Consider the following 19,982-nt stretch of genomic DNA (forward strand, 5'->3'; position numbering starts at 1 on the left):
TGTGCCATGGAGAGCCCTGACCTACATTTCACGCTGTGACCTTTGCTGCCCTGCCCTGCAAATCTGCAGTAATCACTGCCAGCATCTGCTGCAGCCCTACATAAACCTCCAATACTGTAATTCACACAAACTGCTGGCACGCTTGGAGATACAGTACGTACTGTAGAGGAGTTTTCCTTACTCACCTGTGTTTCTTCTTCTCAGTGCGTTAGTATATTTGTGAACAACAAGGATGAGACAAAAACGTTCTGTGATATGTAGCATACTGGCTCTCGATCACATTACTGATGGAATGATGTATTCTATAAGCTAGATCATACAGACTTTGATAGGGTACTCTTCCCTTTCCAAGGAATTAGAGAATAATTGAGCAGTGATCAGATATCCCATCAGAACAATTGATGCACCTTGCAGACTGTCCTACCTTCATTGACCATATTACTGCAAGTGTTTCCAAACATTGTATATGTGTGTTGCTCGATCCATTACAAGGGTTTGAATTGGGTCTTGTGTAGACGGACTACAAGCAGTAGTTCATACAGTAATAGAAATAGATAGCCCTTGCTTAACATACCTGCTATAAATTAAAACAAATTAAAACACTGACACCCCCACTTAGTAGAGATGGTACATTCCAAGTCCTCATTGAGATAGACACTGACAGGTTGAGAGATCAGGAATGTGTGGTATTGCAGGGTCTTTAAAAGCCTTGAGGATCTAAGCACATGACACTATAAGATGTAAATAAGATGCATACAGACAGAACTGTTCTTTAGAATGAATTTGATACCAGCTTCCTGCTCTATGAACTATCCCTCTGTTTTCATATACCATTAGCTCCTGTTTTATTGCTAAACATTTTGAATTGATGCTTCCAGTATATCATATCTATGGTAATGAATTGAAAAGGCTTGCTTCTGGATTATCTCACCAGAGTTTGGGGGATAAATTTAGACATTAACCACACGTTTCATAACAGAAATTGGTCAAGATGGTGATATGGTTTTAAAGATATGCTTGACTATGTTTTATCTATGATATGTTTTTTTATCTATTATATGTATTCTTTCAATACATTTAATTTTGTCCTTTCTTACCATTTGTTAGCTGGATAAATGATCGTCAAAGGATTCGGTTAGGTTCAACACAAATGTGCAAATGTTTCTAAAACATATATATATTGTGCAGGTTCCCAGGCACACAAAAGGGAGTGTCCAAACAAGTACACAGGGAAGATGAAACAACAAAACCACATTGAAAAGTTTGTTTCCTGTGAAGGAATGACAGGAGTACAAATGATGCCCAAGAGAAGACATCACACATCTGCGCCTCCTCGATACAGTCAGTTTTGTTCCAGCCTCCAGATCTCTGGTGCTATGCTGAGAGTCCCAATAACAATCTTAAACCAGACTGTGGGAGTCACACTAGAATATACCCGCATCTGTTTCTAATAAAACACATGAATAAAAATAGGACGTTTTGTGGTCCTACAGCACTTTAGGACTTTACTACACCTTTCATCGAAATTGGTACAGTATTAGCAACAGATGTGGAGGGCACCAAGACACATGCAGGATAAGAAAAATGTAATAAAATGACATAAACCTGTCTAACCTGTGTACAGGGACCAGTTTACACTAGTATAGGAAACAGATGGTGCCGGGGGGGTCACATGATACATTACAAAAGGCAATTCTAGAGGTTAAAGTGGTATAATATAAAGGGCCTATATTTGAACACAGAAGCTCAGCCTCAGGCTCAGGGATGTGGCTGGACTCAGTAACAATAGCCCCGGTCCTCACAGGAAGCTTAACTACCAGAGGGCATGGCAATAATGAAAGAGATTGACTCCTTTTATTAAAAACAAGCAGCCGCCGAAAATAAACCAATATTAAACTTTCACATTTAATAGGCATGCTTAGCCATGTGGTTAGAGCTTGCAATAGTTCATTTAGGGATACCAAGTAAAATTTCCAAAATAAGGAAAATATGGAACGTTGACTGGTTGTTCATTCCAGTACTTACTGTATTCTGGGGAATTGCTAAGCATTATGCAATGCTGTAGTGCAGGGGTTTTCAACCTTTTTTTGAAGCTGTACCCCTTCTGTCTGGAGGTTTCAGCTCAAGTATCCCTTCAGCTCTACTGAATGGCACAACAGCTGTAATAAATACTGATTAACACATTTCTTTCCTTCCCCGTTTTTTTAATAAATAATGCGTGTCATAACAGTTTGGGTGACAAACTGCTGGTTTAGGACAGAATAACAAACAGTAGGCTTAATTCTTAAAACTTTTAATTACAAGTATTTGGATGCGCAGAAATAAAAGACAAGTATTTAGTAATCTCTTTGGAAACAGTCGTATTCGCTTTCTATTCAGCAAAGTTAGTATAAATAATACAAAATAGTGTGCATTGTAAACGTTTGTTACGTTAACGTTTACTTCCCATCTCCACATAATTATGTATGCCATTTAAAATGTTTACCTCAAGATAAAACTATAATAACTACTAACAATGATAAACATTTGTATTAAAGCCAACATAAAAATTATCCACAGGGATTCGGTATAACTTTCTGTCGCTTTGCATTTCCTGTAGACCCTTGTGTTTTCTTCCTTTGTTTTGCCAGTAAGCAGTGTATCCATTTCATCAAACACTGAAAACAAATTCAACCAGACGCTTCTGCCGTTACTAAAATGCAGCCGCGCCTAATAAATAAAACAAAAACCGCCAAGTATGAGTATTATGATTAATAATTATATTTACTGGAGCATTTATACTGTACTTATAAATAATGCAGACAGATTGCGCTTCCCTGATTAGGAGGCTTGGTGGTCCAGTGGTTAAAGAAAGGGGCTTATTACCAGGAGGTTCACCCCCAAGTCTCTGTAAGTCGCTTTGGATAAAAGCGTCTGCTAAATGACTAAATAATATTAATCATAATTAGTATTCAATTATACAACAAGTTGAAAACAGCAAAGTTCATGAGCAGCACAGAGTGCTCTACATAGGAATAAATCACCATTCGCCTGCTTCTCACACCCTAATGGAAATCCTGTCCACGCAATCGAAATCACGCATGCGTAAGTACAGACGTGATAGTCAGTGTTTTTTTTAATTATTTTAACTGCAGTTCGCATTGAGCTGTAAACAAAACTGTAATATTTATGCACAGTGGTTTAGAGATACTGTATAATACTGTTGAAATAAATCATTTCATTTTTATTTGTGCATTTCTGAGTCGTCCTGCTTACCCCCTATGACCCTTAGAAGTACCCCCAGGGGTACACATACCCCTGATTGAAAACCCCTGTTGTAATGAAATGCTTTGCCGTTGTTATGTAACTGGAATGTCTTTGTTTCCTTATGGAGTTTAGCACTGCATGAAATCAGAGACAATCTCCAAACCTGCAGTGTGAGTTAAAGGGCCAACAGGCTGTACAAGATGTTTAATTAGACACTGCGCAATGCATTCATTTTTATGAACTGTGTTTGTATTTATTTAAATTTGTGCAAACATTCAACATTATCTTTATAAAACGAGATGTCCGATCTAGCACCTTCAACACGAGAATTCAACCTCTCATGATGAATCACAAACTACCACTGTTCAAACCACAGATCCACAACACAACAGTGCAGATTTTCCACAAAAAAACTTAACTAAGCACAAGGAAATATCTCTCAGCACGCAAGCTTCCTCCCAGCCCCTCGACGACACCCAGCTTCCTAAATGCAGAGTGTTTCCTATCGAATGTGGACGAGACATGTCTCCTTACCTCTGGTGTTGGTCGCCATGTCCGCCACTTTCTGAAAGGCATCCAGGAAAGCCACAGCAGCCAGCACTGTGGTCCTGTGACAGAGAGAGTCAGCGTTAGTCATCCCTGCCCATCTATTTGCCTGCCTCTCTGTTCACAGGGCAGCTCCAGCACAGGGATTACCTGTGCAAGGTAAGGGCCCGACAGTACTGGAGGCTGAAGATCTCTATCCACAGAGCAGGGGTGAGGAACTGAACACACAGGAGCCTAAAAACAAAGCTTTGACACAGCCAGTCCACCACCCTGGACATACAACTAGTGGGTGTCTGAGTGTACTGTAGTGTGGAGGCATGGAGAGAAGGAGAGATATACTGTACTCACCTCAGCTGAGAATGCAGTTTGGTGGCCTTGGCATTGAAGTCTTCCCAGATTGGGTAGGAGCTCTGTAATGGGAAAAAGAAGGCAGTTAGTTTTTCCTAGAGTTATACGGTATAGCCTTGTTAGGTTTAGTTAGCAGAAAGATAATCTCCCCTTTTTCAGTGTATGGTTATTATTAAGTATCATTAATTAGGAATTCTTTCCAATTAACGTACTGGTACTGTGTTTTGTAATTACATTGATAGAACAGAATATTGTGTAATACATATAACTATATCTATAATTCATATCTTTAAATAATTATTAATAATTAGTTCCATTAAATAATTATTTATGGATAGGCTGACCATATCCCAGTTTTAATATCCACCCAACCTCAAGCCCTAGTTCTCAAGTAATGGAACACACTCCAGTCGATAGACTCGATCAATTCAAAGCAATCCACTCCCATTATCAAGCAGCTACTCTCAACAAACATCTGTGCTATTTCAGTGTTTCTTATCAAAGCTAAAACTCTGTACTGGGCTTATCGACTGGGGTCTCCAGTCTGAAGAGAGTGGAGTAATGCACCTGTTCTCATTGTGGAGTGCTTAGCTATTACAAACTGTAGGAATTTTGAATGTTTGAGCAATTTATCTTGGAGTTGCACAGGTCCAATAGTCTGCATTACCTGTCACAGATTCTTATTTTTATAAAGAATAAAGGAATGATAATGCACATGGATGTGTAGTAAAACCCAGACTGTATAAATATGGTTAAGAATTATATACATAGAAAATGCAATGTATAAGCACAGGGAAAATGTATAGCATAGTATAATATAACAGCAGTCTGTAACATTGAAGTTAAGGTCATTCTCCATACTACCAGTCTTTTGCACATCTATTACTTTTTAACCACGGGTGAATACATTTGACCAGAATATAAAGGCTTGTTTGTGATATACTGTAATATCGTCGATGAATATGAGTAGGATGCGTTATGAATGGGACGCCAGTATTAATTAATCATGAAATCACTAGGTTATGTTTAATACTAAAGTTGCAATTTTTTCTGACTTGAGATAAACTGGCTGTCCAGATAAAATGGACGGAAATCCTGGAATTTGTGTTATTTAATCTCCCCCAATCAAAAAAGAAGTGGCTTTCTCCATAGAATACCACTTGCCTGTACCTGGTTAATCTACAGCACCTCTACTAATGTGCCACTTACATCTTTATAACTACAAAGACAAGGTGAATCACAAAATACAGTTTGTTGGATCTGCAAAAGCTTTGGGGAATACAGAAGTGATGGTAACCCAAAAGACTATCCATCGTATTTCAAGGGTTATAACGGCTACAGCTATCATAGTTTTCCATGACACTTTGTGCAGGTAATTACTGGGGTGATGGATTTCATTTAAATTGATCAGGACACCGATTGCAATTTTAAACACTTTTTTTTTTTTGTTTTAGTCTTTTACTTCTAGAGTGTGCATCCCCTAAAGCAACTTTACAAAGCAAGTTAATGGAGGTGCAGTAATTGCAAACAGAAGGAAAGCTGGTTAAAGCTGAAAGGCTCTGTGTCGCAGTTTTATTTTATTCTGTAGCGTCTGGGAAGAGCTCTTGTTTGTCATCGTGTGAGTCAGAAGATACTTTATACTACAAGAGACAGGGTGGGGGCAAACGCTTTATAAATTATGTCTGATTGAATGGAGAACAGAACATACATACTATTCTTTGTTGGGTTTTGTTTTTTATTGCTGCTTTACTGTCATTCTTCCTGCAAGGTGCTTGTCAATGCATTGTTATGACGATGACGTCAAGGGTGGTTCACTGCAGAGTAAATGAAGCCTAGATTGCAAATTGATTAGTTTAGGATTTTGGCTACAAGGGAGAGACCTGATAAAAACGTAATATTTACTATGGAAGTTGGTTCACCTTTAATATAACTAGCATAGGTCATATTGCAGAATTGAACTTGTCTATTGACACATTTTCTCATGCGTATGGGCCCATTTGAACAGAATGTTTCCTACTTTGCATCCATTTTTTTTTATATGAGCACCATCTTTAAACATGTCACCTCTGCATATTTATCATCTCTCAAGCTAAACTTGAAGTTCCACAAAATAGAATACACATGGAAAAATGTTGATACACATGGAAAAATGTGTTCCATTAAAGGTAAAATAACGTCCACCGTACAGTAAATATTTAATTTGCATCCGTCAATCCCCATCTTTTAGACCCCTGTCCTTTGCACAGAGTCCTCTGTAGCATGCACACTAACACAGCACTTTACCTTCTCTCAAGACTAGTCCTGTTCAAGTAAATGTTGCACAGGAGGCAGTGTACACAATTCAACTCATTTCCCTGGTAAGCCACTGGAACTGAGCCTGGTATTCACTCACATTTGGCAGCCCCACTTCTTTTTCACAGTAATACACAGCAGTGCTGTCATTATACATTCTTCACTTAGAACTCTGTGTCCTGACAGCGCTGTAATACTCACTGCCCCACGTCCCTATACTGACACAATGCTGATATCAGACGACTTCCTCTAGGCGGTCTCGTGTATAAGAGGTTGATAAGATAAAGACGTAAATTGAAGAACGTTTCGAAGCCTAAGTTTCAAGTGCTTGACATTGCAGCAGTAGTGAATCGTTTGCAGGGAAGGAAATAAGACTCCCATTGCATAGCACTTTGATCCATTGCTAGTTTTAGTATGAGTTTAATAAGACACATCTGGGCATGTTACTTATATCTCAGAGCTAATCAAGCACATATTAAAATCTGCAATGGGTGAAAATGTTATGCAATAGGAGTCTTACTTCCATCCCCATCCTCGCTATCCTACAATTTCAGATTCGCCTGATCATGTCTGTCTGAAGAACGAATGGGTGATGTAAAGATAATTAAATTGTGGGCTATCAAGTTTTTTTCAGGACAACCTTCAATTGTGTTCTTCACACTAACGGTACTTATTTATTCCCACAAATGTGCGTTCAGTCAGGTAAATGCTTTTAAATAAACAACCAAAATTTGAATACACCGATACAGTACATTTGAAAGAATTTGCCGTTCGACCTCATCTTTCAAAACATCTGCCACAGAGACCCGCTGGTTTAATTGATATTACACAGCATGCTGCAGGGATGGAAATCAGGCTGCCTTTGCATAAAAGATTGAGCCTGATTGGGCACAGCTGAGCTTTTCCTCTCTGGTTTGCCAAATAAAGCTCAGATGTGTCCAGCTCACAGTAAAACAGAACATTACTTTTTTAGTACTTAGATAGAATGACATTTTGTAAGTTTACTTAAAACAAACCTTCAGTTTTCCAGCTGTTCCTATCATGGCTCTGCAGTTCAAGGCTTTCTATCAGAAGTACTCCACATTACATTAGCTGGATCCTTACAAAGAAAGGCATTTTTTTCATCAGCTGATGTTTGTCATTGTAACAATTCCCACCATGGTACCAAGTTACTTAACCATTGAGATACAAACAGAAAAGCAGGTTTTGCTTATGTTTGACCTCTGTGGGTATCCCAAAGTTGATCTGATTCCTACACAGATTGCCAACATTGTTCAGTAGGCCAATTTCCCTATCCTAAAATAGTCTATCAATGTTTATTTCATCATTATCCCCTATTATCTATTTTCTTTAGTGCACAAGCGGAGTTGTCAATGGATATGCATGGTGATCCCAGGGTACTGCTTTCATCCATGGCTCTTGATTATTATTCAGGTTTCTCTCTGTATCTTTTCTGTTCTGTAATAACTACACTTGAGATGATCGACATAATCAAAAAGCATTCCTTATTAAAGGTCAGTTGCCAAAGCACTTGAAATGTTCCCTGAAAAATCCTTGTAATTGCATAACATAACAGCCAACACTGAAAAATAAAGCTGCAGTCTTTTATGATATAATTAAATTGCTCCCCCATTTTAGCACAGTGCTGTATTTACAACAGTCTTGTGCTGGTGTTTAAAATTGCCACATGGGGAGGAAGCAGGAGGAACAGAAAAAAGACAAGACAGAATAAAGTGGCAGAGAGACCGATGCCACACAGAAATGAAAATTTTGAATTACTTTTTAATTTTATAATAACACTTTGTGACAAAACCAAGTTTCTTCTTCTGTGTTATGTAAAAGACAAGTTACTCATTGTGCTTTTTCATGACTGCGGTTTCCTACGGCTCTTGTGACTAACTGTTTTTTTTGTACACAGCTAAATAAATCTTCCTTGAAGAAACCCTGTTGTGAAACCACCCCAAGATTTTTTTTTTTTAATATTCTTATGTAATAGGATGAAGAAGCGGAATAAGCCCTTAGTTTAGAATTTAACAGGAGCCTGGAGCCATGAAGGATGAATAATGCAAAACAGTTGCCACTGCGCAACTCAAACTTCACTACCTTCTGCACTTCAGTGAATCCGGCAAGAAGGTATTTAAAAAGGGGGTGAACGCATTGATATTGCAGAGTTCCCAATTGTCGCTACTACTCTAGCCACTGCAAAACATCTTCCAAGTGAAAGAAAGAAAGATAAGACTAAATAAATGTCCCCCTCCCATCTGCCACACTATTGAATTGCTATTATTTTAGCCTCCCTGAATAAAAATGCCCAGAATAAAATCCCTTTGTGCAGTGGTTTTGTGATGTGCACTTGTGTCAAAACGCAGGATTTCAAAGAAGAAAGTGCATGAATCCGCTGTACCGCCTAATAAAAAGAATAAAGCATCACATCTATTCCCTTTACGATAGTTCATACTTGTATTATTATAAATATTAAACCACCAATAAAACCTGTACATCAGCTAACAGCAAACATTTTAACTGGGTTTCAATGTTGCAAACACACCCAGTTACAGCACTAGCAGCACCTTAAAATAAAGTTATTTGTTTATTTAGCAGACGCCTTTATCCAAGGCGACTTACAGAGACTATGGTGTGTGAACTATGCATCAGCTGCAGAGACACTTACAATTACGTCTCATCTGAAAGACAGAGCACAAGGAGGTTAAGTGACTTGCTCAGGGTCACACAATGAGTCAGTGGCTGAGGTGGGATGTGAATCAAGGACCTCCTGGTTACAAGCCCTTTTCTTTAACCACTGGACCACACAGGTCCAGTGTTTAAGGAAACCTGAATCTGAATCCCTGCTGTGCCCCTAATCTTCCATTTCAATTAACATCCAACTGATCTAAAATAACAACATTTACTTGCTCATCATAATAACAAGTCCGACTCTGCCCAGTGCCTAGAGGCTTTACATTACAGCTACAGTGCATTCCACACAAACACGCACATACAGACACAACACACTAGCAATGGGGACATGTTGGGGTTACTGCATGGAACTGAAGCCTGTCTGTGAGTGTCTGTGTGTGTCTGTGTGTGTGTGTGTGTGTGTGTGTGTGTGTGTGTCTATCCAGAGGCACAGAGCCAGTGAAAAGGGGCACTGACAGCACTGGAGACAGACGGTAGGATGGGTTTTGAAGAAGCAGAGATACAGCCCCCCATACCCAGTTCTGTCCTATACACTGTGGTTGATGCCCTGTGTGCATCAACCAACCAATGTATATGTTACCCATTGTGACAACACAGTAGGTTAAAAAAAACGCTTCTTGATATTTGTATTTCAGTACTCATTATCAATCAATCAATCAATCTATTTTATATTGCGCCTTTCATAGTGGACCACCATCACACACTATTGTAACAATCATAATTACAGCATATTACTGGAAAATACATCGGGGTCATGCCCAGCAAAGTAGATGACATTAAGTCATTCTGCAGAAGAAAAAACACAGAACGATCAAATATGTGGGAAAAGGCTGAAACTGCCACACAGATAAACCGATAGACCGATGACAGCTCGGTACATTTTACAGTATCCACCACGGAAAAGGCTGTATGTTTACTTAATGATGCGGTCCTTAAAAGCTCATAGCTGTTGCCGTGGTTACTATGTGACCTATATTTCTTCGGTCAGTAATTTAATGTCAGGGGGCAGCATTATTCCGGGGAGGTAAATTGTTGAAATATGAACGAGACACCGTGGGCAAAACTGGGGGGGACGGGACGAGGTATATACACCAAAAAAAAAAAAAAAACTAGTAATAACTATAAATAAGATGAATTTATCCCGAAATACCTATTCCCAAAATACATTGCTATAAAGCCCTACCCATTATTATCGGTATTGCATCCCTCAACCGTATGATTTGTAGAAAACAAGGGCAACTGGGATATCTTGATCTGTAAAATTGCGCCTTAAAAAAGAGGTGAAAAACGTTTTCTTTTTTAAACATATTGTTGAAAATATCCCTTAAAGCCAACATTGTCATGGATTTGTTAATAGCATTACTGTTAACAGTTCCTGGTACTGTTACCAGTGCCACCTTTCTCCTGCTGCTACAACTAACGATACAGTAGCCGTAACAAGAGGCGGCAGCCGTGCGGCTACGATGCTAATTGTATGGGTTTATACACCGTGGATTGCTCTAACCCAATCCAATGGCTCTATCTACATTAGCACTTTCGTGGTTTGCAAACAGTTTTTTTTTTATCTATTCATTTTGCATGCGTGTCACCTGACGACTTTGACCCCAACTCTGTCACTATGTGTAGGAGACAGACAGACAGACCGGCAGGCAGGCAGACATACCGACCAAACCAAATACCGGTGGGGTTTGCGTCGTTTTATTTAGCCCATCTTGCTTTCACGGGTTTAAAAAAAAAAAATACAATAGGCTATATTTACAGGAGAACATAAACCGCTATGCATCCTTCAACATTCAACATATATGCTGTTTACTTGCTTCAACGTTAATAGAATGCACCATCCCTGATTTGTTTTGTTTTATTTTGATAATACTACGGTACTATAGATTTGAATAATTTATTTAAATCAGAAATACAGCAAATAACTGCAAACCCCGTTACCATACCTTTTAAAATAGCTGGATGTCAAAATAACAACAGAATAATGCAGTGATGCCCCAATGCTGCATTGCAAACATTAATATACAGTCAGCTCGTCTCAAATGATTATTAAATGACTCGAGCAAAACACCATCAATTGTATGTGCATGCAATAAATAAATAAATAAATAAACCATGGCAATGCTTCAGATTTATATGAATCATACCTTCATATCATTGACGATAGCCTGAAAAAGCCCACCCAGAGCTCCACACTCTTTCTCCACATTCTCCATATTAACACATCCACCGAAAAAAAATTAAATTAAAAAGCTTTTTTTTTCCGCCAAGATAACGTTCTAGTCTGACATCAAGGATGCTAATGTAATGGGCAAAAAACACACAAGCAGAAACAGGACCAGTCCCTATTTTCTAATGAATCGCCACTCCGTGGCCGAGAGAGATTAGCGAACGATGGTGAGGCGAAGAGAATTATTTATTCTCAGTCTTCCCAAATCCCGGTTTACTCCCCGCGACAGGAGACGAGAAGAAGCGCAGACGTCTCTGCTAAGGGCATTTTTCACCCTTATTCTGGATATAAAACGAAGCTGCAACCGAGGCTAATAAAGGGATAATAATATTATAGCGGTGTATCGAAATGTGAAATGGTCACAGTAACCCCGGTGTGCTCGGCAGCCGCAGTTTGTAGCGGTGCTATAGGCTAACAACTAGGAGCAGTACAGCAAACAGGCTGTGTTATCCGATCCATGGGAATTGGAGGGGGGCCGGTCAGCTTTCGTGTCACATGGAGCAGAGAGGGAGGGACACCCCGTCACAGATAGACAACACCAGCCAGCATTGACTTTGGTGATAAAAATAAAAAAAACGGGAGGGGGGTTAGGAGAGGAGAGACGTCAGAGATGTACTGCTTTCCAGTTACACGGGGGGGGGGGGGGCAAACTAAGACTGTGCTCACACAGAAAGTGTGAATGTGACACTGACTGAAAAAAAGTGTGTATGCTTATTTTGCTTGTGTTAACCGGAATTGAAAACTTGGTAACATCCATTGAGAGGTTAGACCTTTAAAACAAAGTATGTGTAGTTTTATGAAATATGCGTCAACAATTGTTCTTAAATATGTAAAATATAGGTTAACCTAAGATTTCGAATAAACCAGGCCAATGTGCCAGAGGTGTTCCAGGGGTTACATGGTTAGCTAAAACGTTGTTCTTGTTTGCCTGCCATTGAGTTCCTGAATTATATATCGCAAGAATGAAAACATATTGAGAAAATCTTCTAATCTTGCATTCGCCCTGTGTAGGGTGCGGCATCTTATTGTTGATAGGAGCGCACCTGAGGACTCGGCGTTAACATAAACGCGTCTGTTCATATTCGTTAATGTTATAATTTCTAAAACGAGTGCAACAAATCTATCAAGAAAAGAAAACCACTACGTCAATGCAGCTTGAAAATAAATACCTAGATAAAGATGAGCGTTTTCCCCTTTGTTTATTTATCAAGTAACTTTCTTCAGTTTTGTTTCTGTTTGGATATTTGTTTACATTCTGAAGTAGCAAGACCAACGCTCTAGCTGTAACTCATCATTTAGTCCTATAATTTGCAAGCTCATGCTACGTCACATGTTGCTTGTGACACATAAGTAATAATAATACCTGGAAAGGGAATTACCAGAGATTACCCAAACAGTTTATGCCAAACCACTCAGTGATCTTGATAATTCCAGATGTGGTGGATATACATGCCAAGACATCACAAATGTAACTTTCTAGCCTGCTAGATTATGCACATTTCATAGCCATTTCAATGTATAGCAAACGCACATTTTTTGTGCACAGCTGCAGTAGACTATTGTAATTTAGCAAAAGCTAATCTGGCTAAATATTATGATATAGATCACATTGTTGTATAATGTGTTTAACTTACCCTGCTTAAATACATCTGAATAAGCAGCAACATTTCAATCTATTACACAGCATTATTTTAAACCTATTATGTAATTACTGCTACTAGATATGTTCTTTGTGAGTTTAAGGGATATGGATGTCATAGTTGACTTATTTTGGTTTACATTGATGTTCAATAATGGGCCTTTTTCTTACTCAATGTATTGTAACCGTGCAATCGTCCTTGTTTAATTCAGGAGACGACATACATTAAGCAGTGCTTGCTGTTTGTTTTACTGTTCTGCCACACAAGATATATGGTTATATTTCACTGCAGTGTATAAGACAATAACCGGGCAAGTGCTGTTCAGAATTCAATGGTTTAACCTTGACTAACTACAACAGTTATCATGAGTCAGGTATAGAATTAATTACTTCTGTTCAAGAAGGCATAACGAAAGGAAAAATAAATCCATTACCAGCATTCAGACCATCATTCTGTGATATTTTAGAAGTTTTAAACCTGATGGATCTCCTGAGATGCAACAATCTGATTTCCAAATCTAGCCCCATTCACGCCGGCAGGGAACCTTTTTTTTTTTTACTCTTTTTCTTTGTTTCATATGAATTTCCCCCCTGCACAGAAACTGGGGTGGGTGGAAGACTTCGGAAGACTTGGGGATATTGAATTCTACCTTGTAGAGGAGTTAAGCTGTGGAACCAAGGTTAACACAATCTCATCATTGTTACTTTCTGTCAAAAGGGAGGATATTGCTAGTTTTAAGGGAGGGGAGACTACATGGCTGCAAGGCTAGTCAATGCCTTTGCACAGATGGACTGCGCTCTGCACTGTAAAGCAGGGCTCAGGGCTGATTTCTCCATCTCCAAAAGCCCTAATGAAGCTGGCACCAGCCCTGGGTGCCTGCCCAGTTAACAGGCATGAGAATAAGACTCCCATTTGTAGAACAGTTTGAACCATTCCTGATTTGACTATGAATTAAACCTGGAATTGGTTAACCACATTTGCCTTAATTTGAAAGTTTTTTTACCTGATTTTCTTAGTGTACCTTTTTTTTAATGATAAGATGGTACTGCACTCAATAACAACACCGATCAAAGTGGACTCCCTCCAATAGAGGCAATGCTACTTAAAGTGCCTTATGCTGGTGACCAAATGGATTAGTGACAGAAAGTAAAACCCAACAACTTTGTTTTATAGAATAAACTGATAAAGCACGGTTCATATTTTATTTCAAGTTGCACTGCATTACAGAGTGCATTCTGTTTCACAAAGGGGTTATATAAATTCTAAGGCAACATGCATCTCAGAGAGAACAAGAGAGAGAGAACGAGAGAGAGAACAAGAAGGGATGACAGGCAGCAAGAAAGGAGAGACACTGAAAGAGGAAGGATAAACAAACTACATAAGACAGTGATCAACAGGAGAGAAGGAAGTAGAGAGACAGTGAAACTACAGTCAACATCAGCTTCCCGCAGAAGAACTTTAGGCAGAACTTGAATATTGTTGCAGGATGAGTATACGGGCTACAGAAGACATTTCAAAATAACTTCCTGCTTCATGCAGTCTGTGGAACCGACTGCGTTTTCAGGGCTACAGTTTACACCTGTCATAATGAATGTAATTAAACAGCCTGTTTATAATCATGTGATGGAATTTCCATGCTGCTCAAAGGCCAGGATGAGGAGAAGCGCGTTTAATATTGGACAGGGTGTCATGCTAAAAACAACAAACGGTTCTCAGGACCATAGAAAAACCCTCACGAGTCTGTATTTCAGAATATTCAAGTTTAGCCTGTGGAGGAGCAGGTTCAGCTCACTTCCAGTTTAACAAAGCCACCCTGATTGGCGCATGATCCGACAGCAGAGACACTTCAACAAGGACCCCCCCCCCCCGCAGAAGAGTGCATTGTGGGGCAGTGGAGGAGAAGCCGTTTGACTAAGTCAGCACACATTCAGCACCTTATTATTAACCAAAAGTAAATAACACTGTTCTCAGATCTTCAGGCCTATGGATTCTGCACCTCTGTAAAGAGCTCTAAAACAGATCGCACATCAATTTAAAAATAAAAAAGTCTTCCCATGGGGGTTTGGTCCAGGGGGCGGTGTAGTTTTTCAGTCAGTTCAGAGACAGCATCAGGCTCCGGCCCCCAACTCCACAGACTTGATGTTTGAGGAATGCCCGATGTCCTGCTGGGTTGGACAGTTGGACATGTGGAGTGGGATGTGTTGCCTGGCTGGTCCCAGGCAGGTACCCTCTCCTTTAATCAGAGCACAAGTTTCCGGTCAGGGTGCTCGGCCCGGCCTGCTCTCTGGTGCCGGACCGCCAGGTGTTTGTTTTGGACCTGGTCGAAATGCTGCAGCAGCTCCCCGTAGTCAATGTGGACTGGGGCAGCTTTACTTGAGTCTGCAGGCTTTTTCTGGGGCCTACAAAATAAGTAAGAAATTGAATGAAAAACTGTAATTGTAGTTGTTATTATTACTTCTCTCAAATACGTTTCTGCACATGTGCAAAGCAAGAATCCATGGCAGAGAGATCATCAACGTATCACTTTATTCAAAGAGGCAATAGTAAAACAAATAAAACAAAAATCCATGGCAGTACATTCACATGAAGAATGGTTTATACTTAAATGACCAGAGATCCCCAGTAATCTGCCTGGTCACTGTACAGCATACAACTGTGCCTGGGCTGGTATTAAACTACTTGAGCCCTTTCCAAACACAGCCCCTCCCTAGCCTTCATAATAGCAGCCAGTTATTCCTCCCTTGTCTGCCTGTTTATCTACTGTACTCCGTCCAGTGACCTAGTGGTGAGAGGGCAGGTAATGACTGCCGTCTGGGGGTCTGTGGACATTTCGCAGTCAGTAATCCCCAGACAGCCCTTTTAATTTAAAATCAGTCCCACTGGCTCCCTCGCTCTAATGAGCTGCCTCTGCCTCTCAGGCTGGCTGTTCCACCAAATAAAATGAATGCCAGGGTCTAATACAGTACCGTTCTGCAGCCAGGCTATTTCCTCACATCTATAGGGCAATTTTAAAGTGACTCAGTCACTGAAAAAAACAAATAGCCTTTCCTGAAGGACACCATCCGTCACGACTGTTGTGTGTCCCTATGGAAATGCTGCATTGTTGCTGTTTTTCAACTATGGAAGCCCACCGTAGACCAGAATAGAAAGTTAATAAAATTACACTAAAAGTTGTTAATACAGCACCCCCTTTGTGACCTATGGTGTCAGTCCTAGAATCTGGTTGATTAAAATTAGCTTTAAATGGATAGGGGAGTAAGCAAAACACTTGAGTGAGTCACAGTGCAATGCATGAGATGTTCTTGATAGGTGACTTGTGTAATAGGATTTCATGTCCATTAAATGAGAGGCTTTTTTGTTAAAAGGCAAAAACTTAAAATGAGGTAGCGTGGCATGTAAGCAACTATAAAGAGCATGTACTAGCTACTGAAGAAATTGGTTAGACTACGAGTAGCAATGTGCAGTAGTGCTTTAGGTCACGTAATACAACACACACCTGAATCCTATAAAGAGCCATTTAAGTTAGCTTCACGATTTATCCATACACCCACATAAATGATCTTAATGCACTTGTTTCATGTGGCAATAGAAGTGCATGTGAAATTCAAACTATCCTACTACAATGAAAGCTATTTTACTGAGTATAACGGGTCCAGAAATGAGGAGGACAAATGGAGCATCAATCCCTCGACAAACTGGGTTTAAATGAATGTCACACATTGATCGCAGCACAGTGACAGTGTGTGGTGCCAAATCTAGATGAGACCAGCTAACTAAAAAAAGCCACAGTGGAATGAACAAAGCAAACTAAAAATACATGTAATAATCAATAGTACTATTGTGCTGGCATGAATATTAGTACAGCACATGGAAATGTATTTGGTGGTTACTGATTAGTCCTCAATGGATAGTAGATATGTGGGGAAGCATACATGTGCAATTGTGAACCCATTGCTGTTTGTTCTTTCACCATTCAGTAGCATTAAATTCACAACAGTTATATGCCATCTACACTGTATTCTGGGTTTATAGACTACTTTGTACAATTTAAAATTGGTGAACACAGAGAAGCACAGTATTAAACACCAGCAATAACTCCTCACCTCACCACAGGCCATCACCAGTGAAACAATTCAATTTCCTAGCAAGGGAGAGTTACATTGAGTGACATCACCACAGACAACAGCCACCCCCCTGAAGGGTTAGATATAATGTGAGCACGCTAGACAGCACTGTGAAGCCTTGAGTGCTTAACTCTAACCTGCAATCTGTCCAACACACTTTAATAACATGGTCCATACACTGCAGTGCATCACTTATCATTAAAAGCTTTGAAAGGGGTTTTGTATTAAAAGGTGCGTTTGAATTTTCCTTTTCATCCTCATGTTTCTGTTTCAATACATTATGAATTTATGTTAGGTTACCCCACAGACAAATTAAAATGACCCTGAAATAACCATGCATGCAAGCTTGTAGCGCACACTCGGTTTAATAAGGTATAGTGTTTGGATATTTTTTGTAGGTTTAGTTCTATAAAAGCTTGTGAGTCTTATAACTTGTGAATAAAACACACAGTCACAAATTGTTATAACAAAGCATTCCCACAAAAGCCAGAAAATACTCATGTGTTACTAGATCTGAGTATGATCATTAGCGAGTGTGTGGCCAAAACACACTTCTTATTTAATTTTGACAATATTTGAGCCATGGCGCAACAAAAGGTTGTACTAACATTAATCAGAGAGGAGGTGGTGACCTGGCCTTGACCTCTGAACTTGAGAAATCAAACCAAAACACAGGATGGAGAGCCCAGGGAGGAGAAAGGCCTACTGTGACAGACCGGCGCCTTTCACCTCAGCATTGTTTCTCTGTCCTGAGCTCTCCACCCTGACTGTAGATCATGTGCAGACTACTGCTGTGAACTGAGAGGGACCCTCGTTAACGTTCATTCATTATGTGGATGAACAGAAAGAAGCCTTCACATTCCTGATAGCCATGGATCCTGGATGCTGGGCAGATTTTAACCCCTTGTTATCCTCTAAAGACATTTTTGCTCAAAAGAAAATGCTCAAATCCCCACTCAGTCGCAAAAAAGAAACAAACACACATGCACACACACAAAACTTGTTAGCAATGTCACACCTGATCTCAACCCCTAGCCTTACGGTCTCATCTCTCAGAAAGTGTGTGGGAGTTTGTGTAAAAATGTACGAGTGTATAAGTGAATGTATAACCTTAAATAATTATTTGCACAGGAGACTCAGGTTTTCTCGGTTAGGTTTGCTGACAGAGATAATGATACGCTTACGCAAGCAGGGTGGTTTATCAGGAGAGAATGCTTGTCATACACCCCGCTTCCATGCGGGCAGAGCACACTGCAGGTCATATAGGTCACGCAGGTGTACTCACACAGCCCTCATCAGCTCCGGGTTGGGGACGCAGCGCAGCCTGTGGGACAGCATCATAAAGGCCTGGCTCTGTGGCAGCAGCATGAGGAGCCCGTAAAGGGCCTTGATCAGGTAGGGATTGTTCTCTACATCCAGCAGCTGAAGACGAAGATCTAGACAGCAAGGGAGATAGAGAAGCATGAGACCCGGAGAGAACTGGAGAGGGCTTAGGGGGAGAAAATGTCACTTCTCAAATCCACCTCCTGTAACACTGCTACAGGATGCCTGCAGGTTACAGAAACCCTTTTTGTGTACACTGTGCTTCACTTCTGTAAAGCGCCATTTTTACTACACACTAGAAAATTCACACTGACCCTCTCAGCTATTCCTGTAAAAAAAAAAATGAGTGGCAGTTCAAAACGATGAATTTTCAAACCATTCTTGTCTCCTTGAGGCAAGGTGCATCGTGTTCTAAAGAACAGGTCTCTGTGATGAACAGGTCTGTTCTGTTCATCTTTGAAAATGTCACCAGAGGACCTCCAAGAGTGGAAATGATTGGTACTCCCACAGGTAAACTATTAAAGCAGAGAGGGGCTTTGAGTTACACAAATCCTGCACTGGACTTCTATTATCCCTCAGTGACTCTCTTACAACTTTGTTGTCTTTTTGTGTGTCCATCAATGCAAAAGCAATGCACATTGAATGTATGTCACATGGTTTGACTTGTATGGATTTGTAGGTTTTAAGAATGTAACATATGTTAAAACTGCATCACTGTACATCACATAAGATGCACTGTATGTATTTTCCATATGGATATTTTCTACTGTTTTTCCCTTGTCTACTCTTGCATTTTAAACAATCTTTTCTTCCCATCTGCATGTCCCTCTGGTGTCGAGGTTTTGGAGAGGCTGGGCTGCACGTACAGGCCTGTTCAGACACTCTCCTGGATAGGGGCTGGGTGCAGGGCTGGGTGCAGGAGGGTTAAGGGTGGTGTGTTTGGGGACAGCTCCTCTCTCTAATCCAGAACCCTGCCTGGATTGCTGAATGTAGGTCTCTGTACGCCTGCAGCCATCAGCAATCAGTTCTGCCCCAGTTACTGAAACAGCATCAACATCAAAGCATCCACACACTCATACAGAAACACTCTCAATACCAGCACACATATACACTTACATACTGTACACACAGCCACACTATATACACATGCATATTCTGTGAGCCACAGATATCCACACTGACGCAAAAATGGCAAATTCATCATCATCACCACCACCACCACCACCACCAGACAGATGCATTTTTTAAAAAGCACCACAAATTAGCAAATTGCAAACAATACGCTTAAACACCTACAGCCAGTTCACAAAGCCAGCTGGACTCACATGTAAAGATGGGACACTCAATGAGCTGCACCAGTTTGTCCACCTCCATCAGGAAGTCCACAGTCACCTCAAGGTCGCCGCTGAGCACAGATGTAAAGAAAAACTCCTGTCGTCAGGAGCTGTGGGTCTAAGGATCGAGTTAGCCTTATGCACTAGCCTTTCAACTATGGAGGGCTGGCATCAAACCAAGCTTAAGAAATGAGCTTCAGTT

The 19,982-nt window shown here is 40.2% G+C and overlaps 2 protein-coding genes across 9 annotated transcripts in view; both read right to left on the reverse strand.

Moving 5' to 3' along the window:
- The window catches only part of LOC117425741 (protein MTSS 2-like), a 46,700-nt gene extending 34,842 nt beyond the window's left edge, over positions 1 to 11,858 (reverse strand). For 3 of the 8 annotated variants that reach the window (XM_034042971.3, XM_058993806.1, XM_058993807.1), the window contains exons 1-3: positions 11,277 to 11,855; positions 4,141 to 4,202; positions 3,781 to 3,854 (exon numbers count right to left, since the gene is read on the reverse strand). In XM_034042971.3, the coding sequence (XP_033898862.3) occupies positions 3,781 to 3,854; positions 4,141 to 4,202; positions 11,277 to 11,345 (205 nt within the window). In that variant the 5' untranslated portion in view covers positions 11,346 to 11,855. Of the gene's footprint in view, positions 1 to 3,780; positions 3,855 to 4,140; positions 4,203 to 11,276 lie in introns of all 8 variants that reach the window. The other 5 variants (XM_058993805.1, XM_058993803.1, XM_058993804.1 and 2 more) reach the window with 4 other exon arrangements.
- A 2,281-nt stretch (positions 11,859 to 14,139) lies between these two features.
- The window catches only part of LOC117425929 (protein VAC14 homolog), a 32,568-nt gene continuing 26,725 nt past the window's right edge, over positions 14,140 to 19,982 (reverse strand). The window contains exons 17-19 of the mRNA XM_034043250.3: positions 19,772 to 19,851; positions 18,409 to 18,559; positions 14,140 to 15,398 (exon numbers count right to left, since the gene is read on the reverse strand). Coding sequence (XP_033899141.1) covers positions 15,239 to 15,398; positions 18,409 to 18,559; positions 19,772 to 19,851 — 391 coding nt within the window. The 3' untranslated portion in view covers positions 14,140 to 15,238. The remainder of the gene's footprint in view (positions 15,399 to 18,408; positions 18,560 to 19,771; positions 19,852 to 19,982) is intronic.

Source organism: Acipenser ruthenus, chromosome 20 (genome assembly GCF_902713425.1).
Source record: "Acipenser ruthenus chromosome 20, fAciRut3.2 maternal haplotype, whole genome shotgun sequence".
Classification (NCBI taxonomy): domain Eukaryota; kingdom Metazoa; phylum Chordata; class Actinopteri; order Acipenseriformes; family Acipenseridae; genus Acipenser; species Acipenser ruthenus.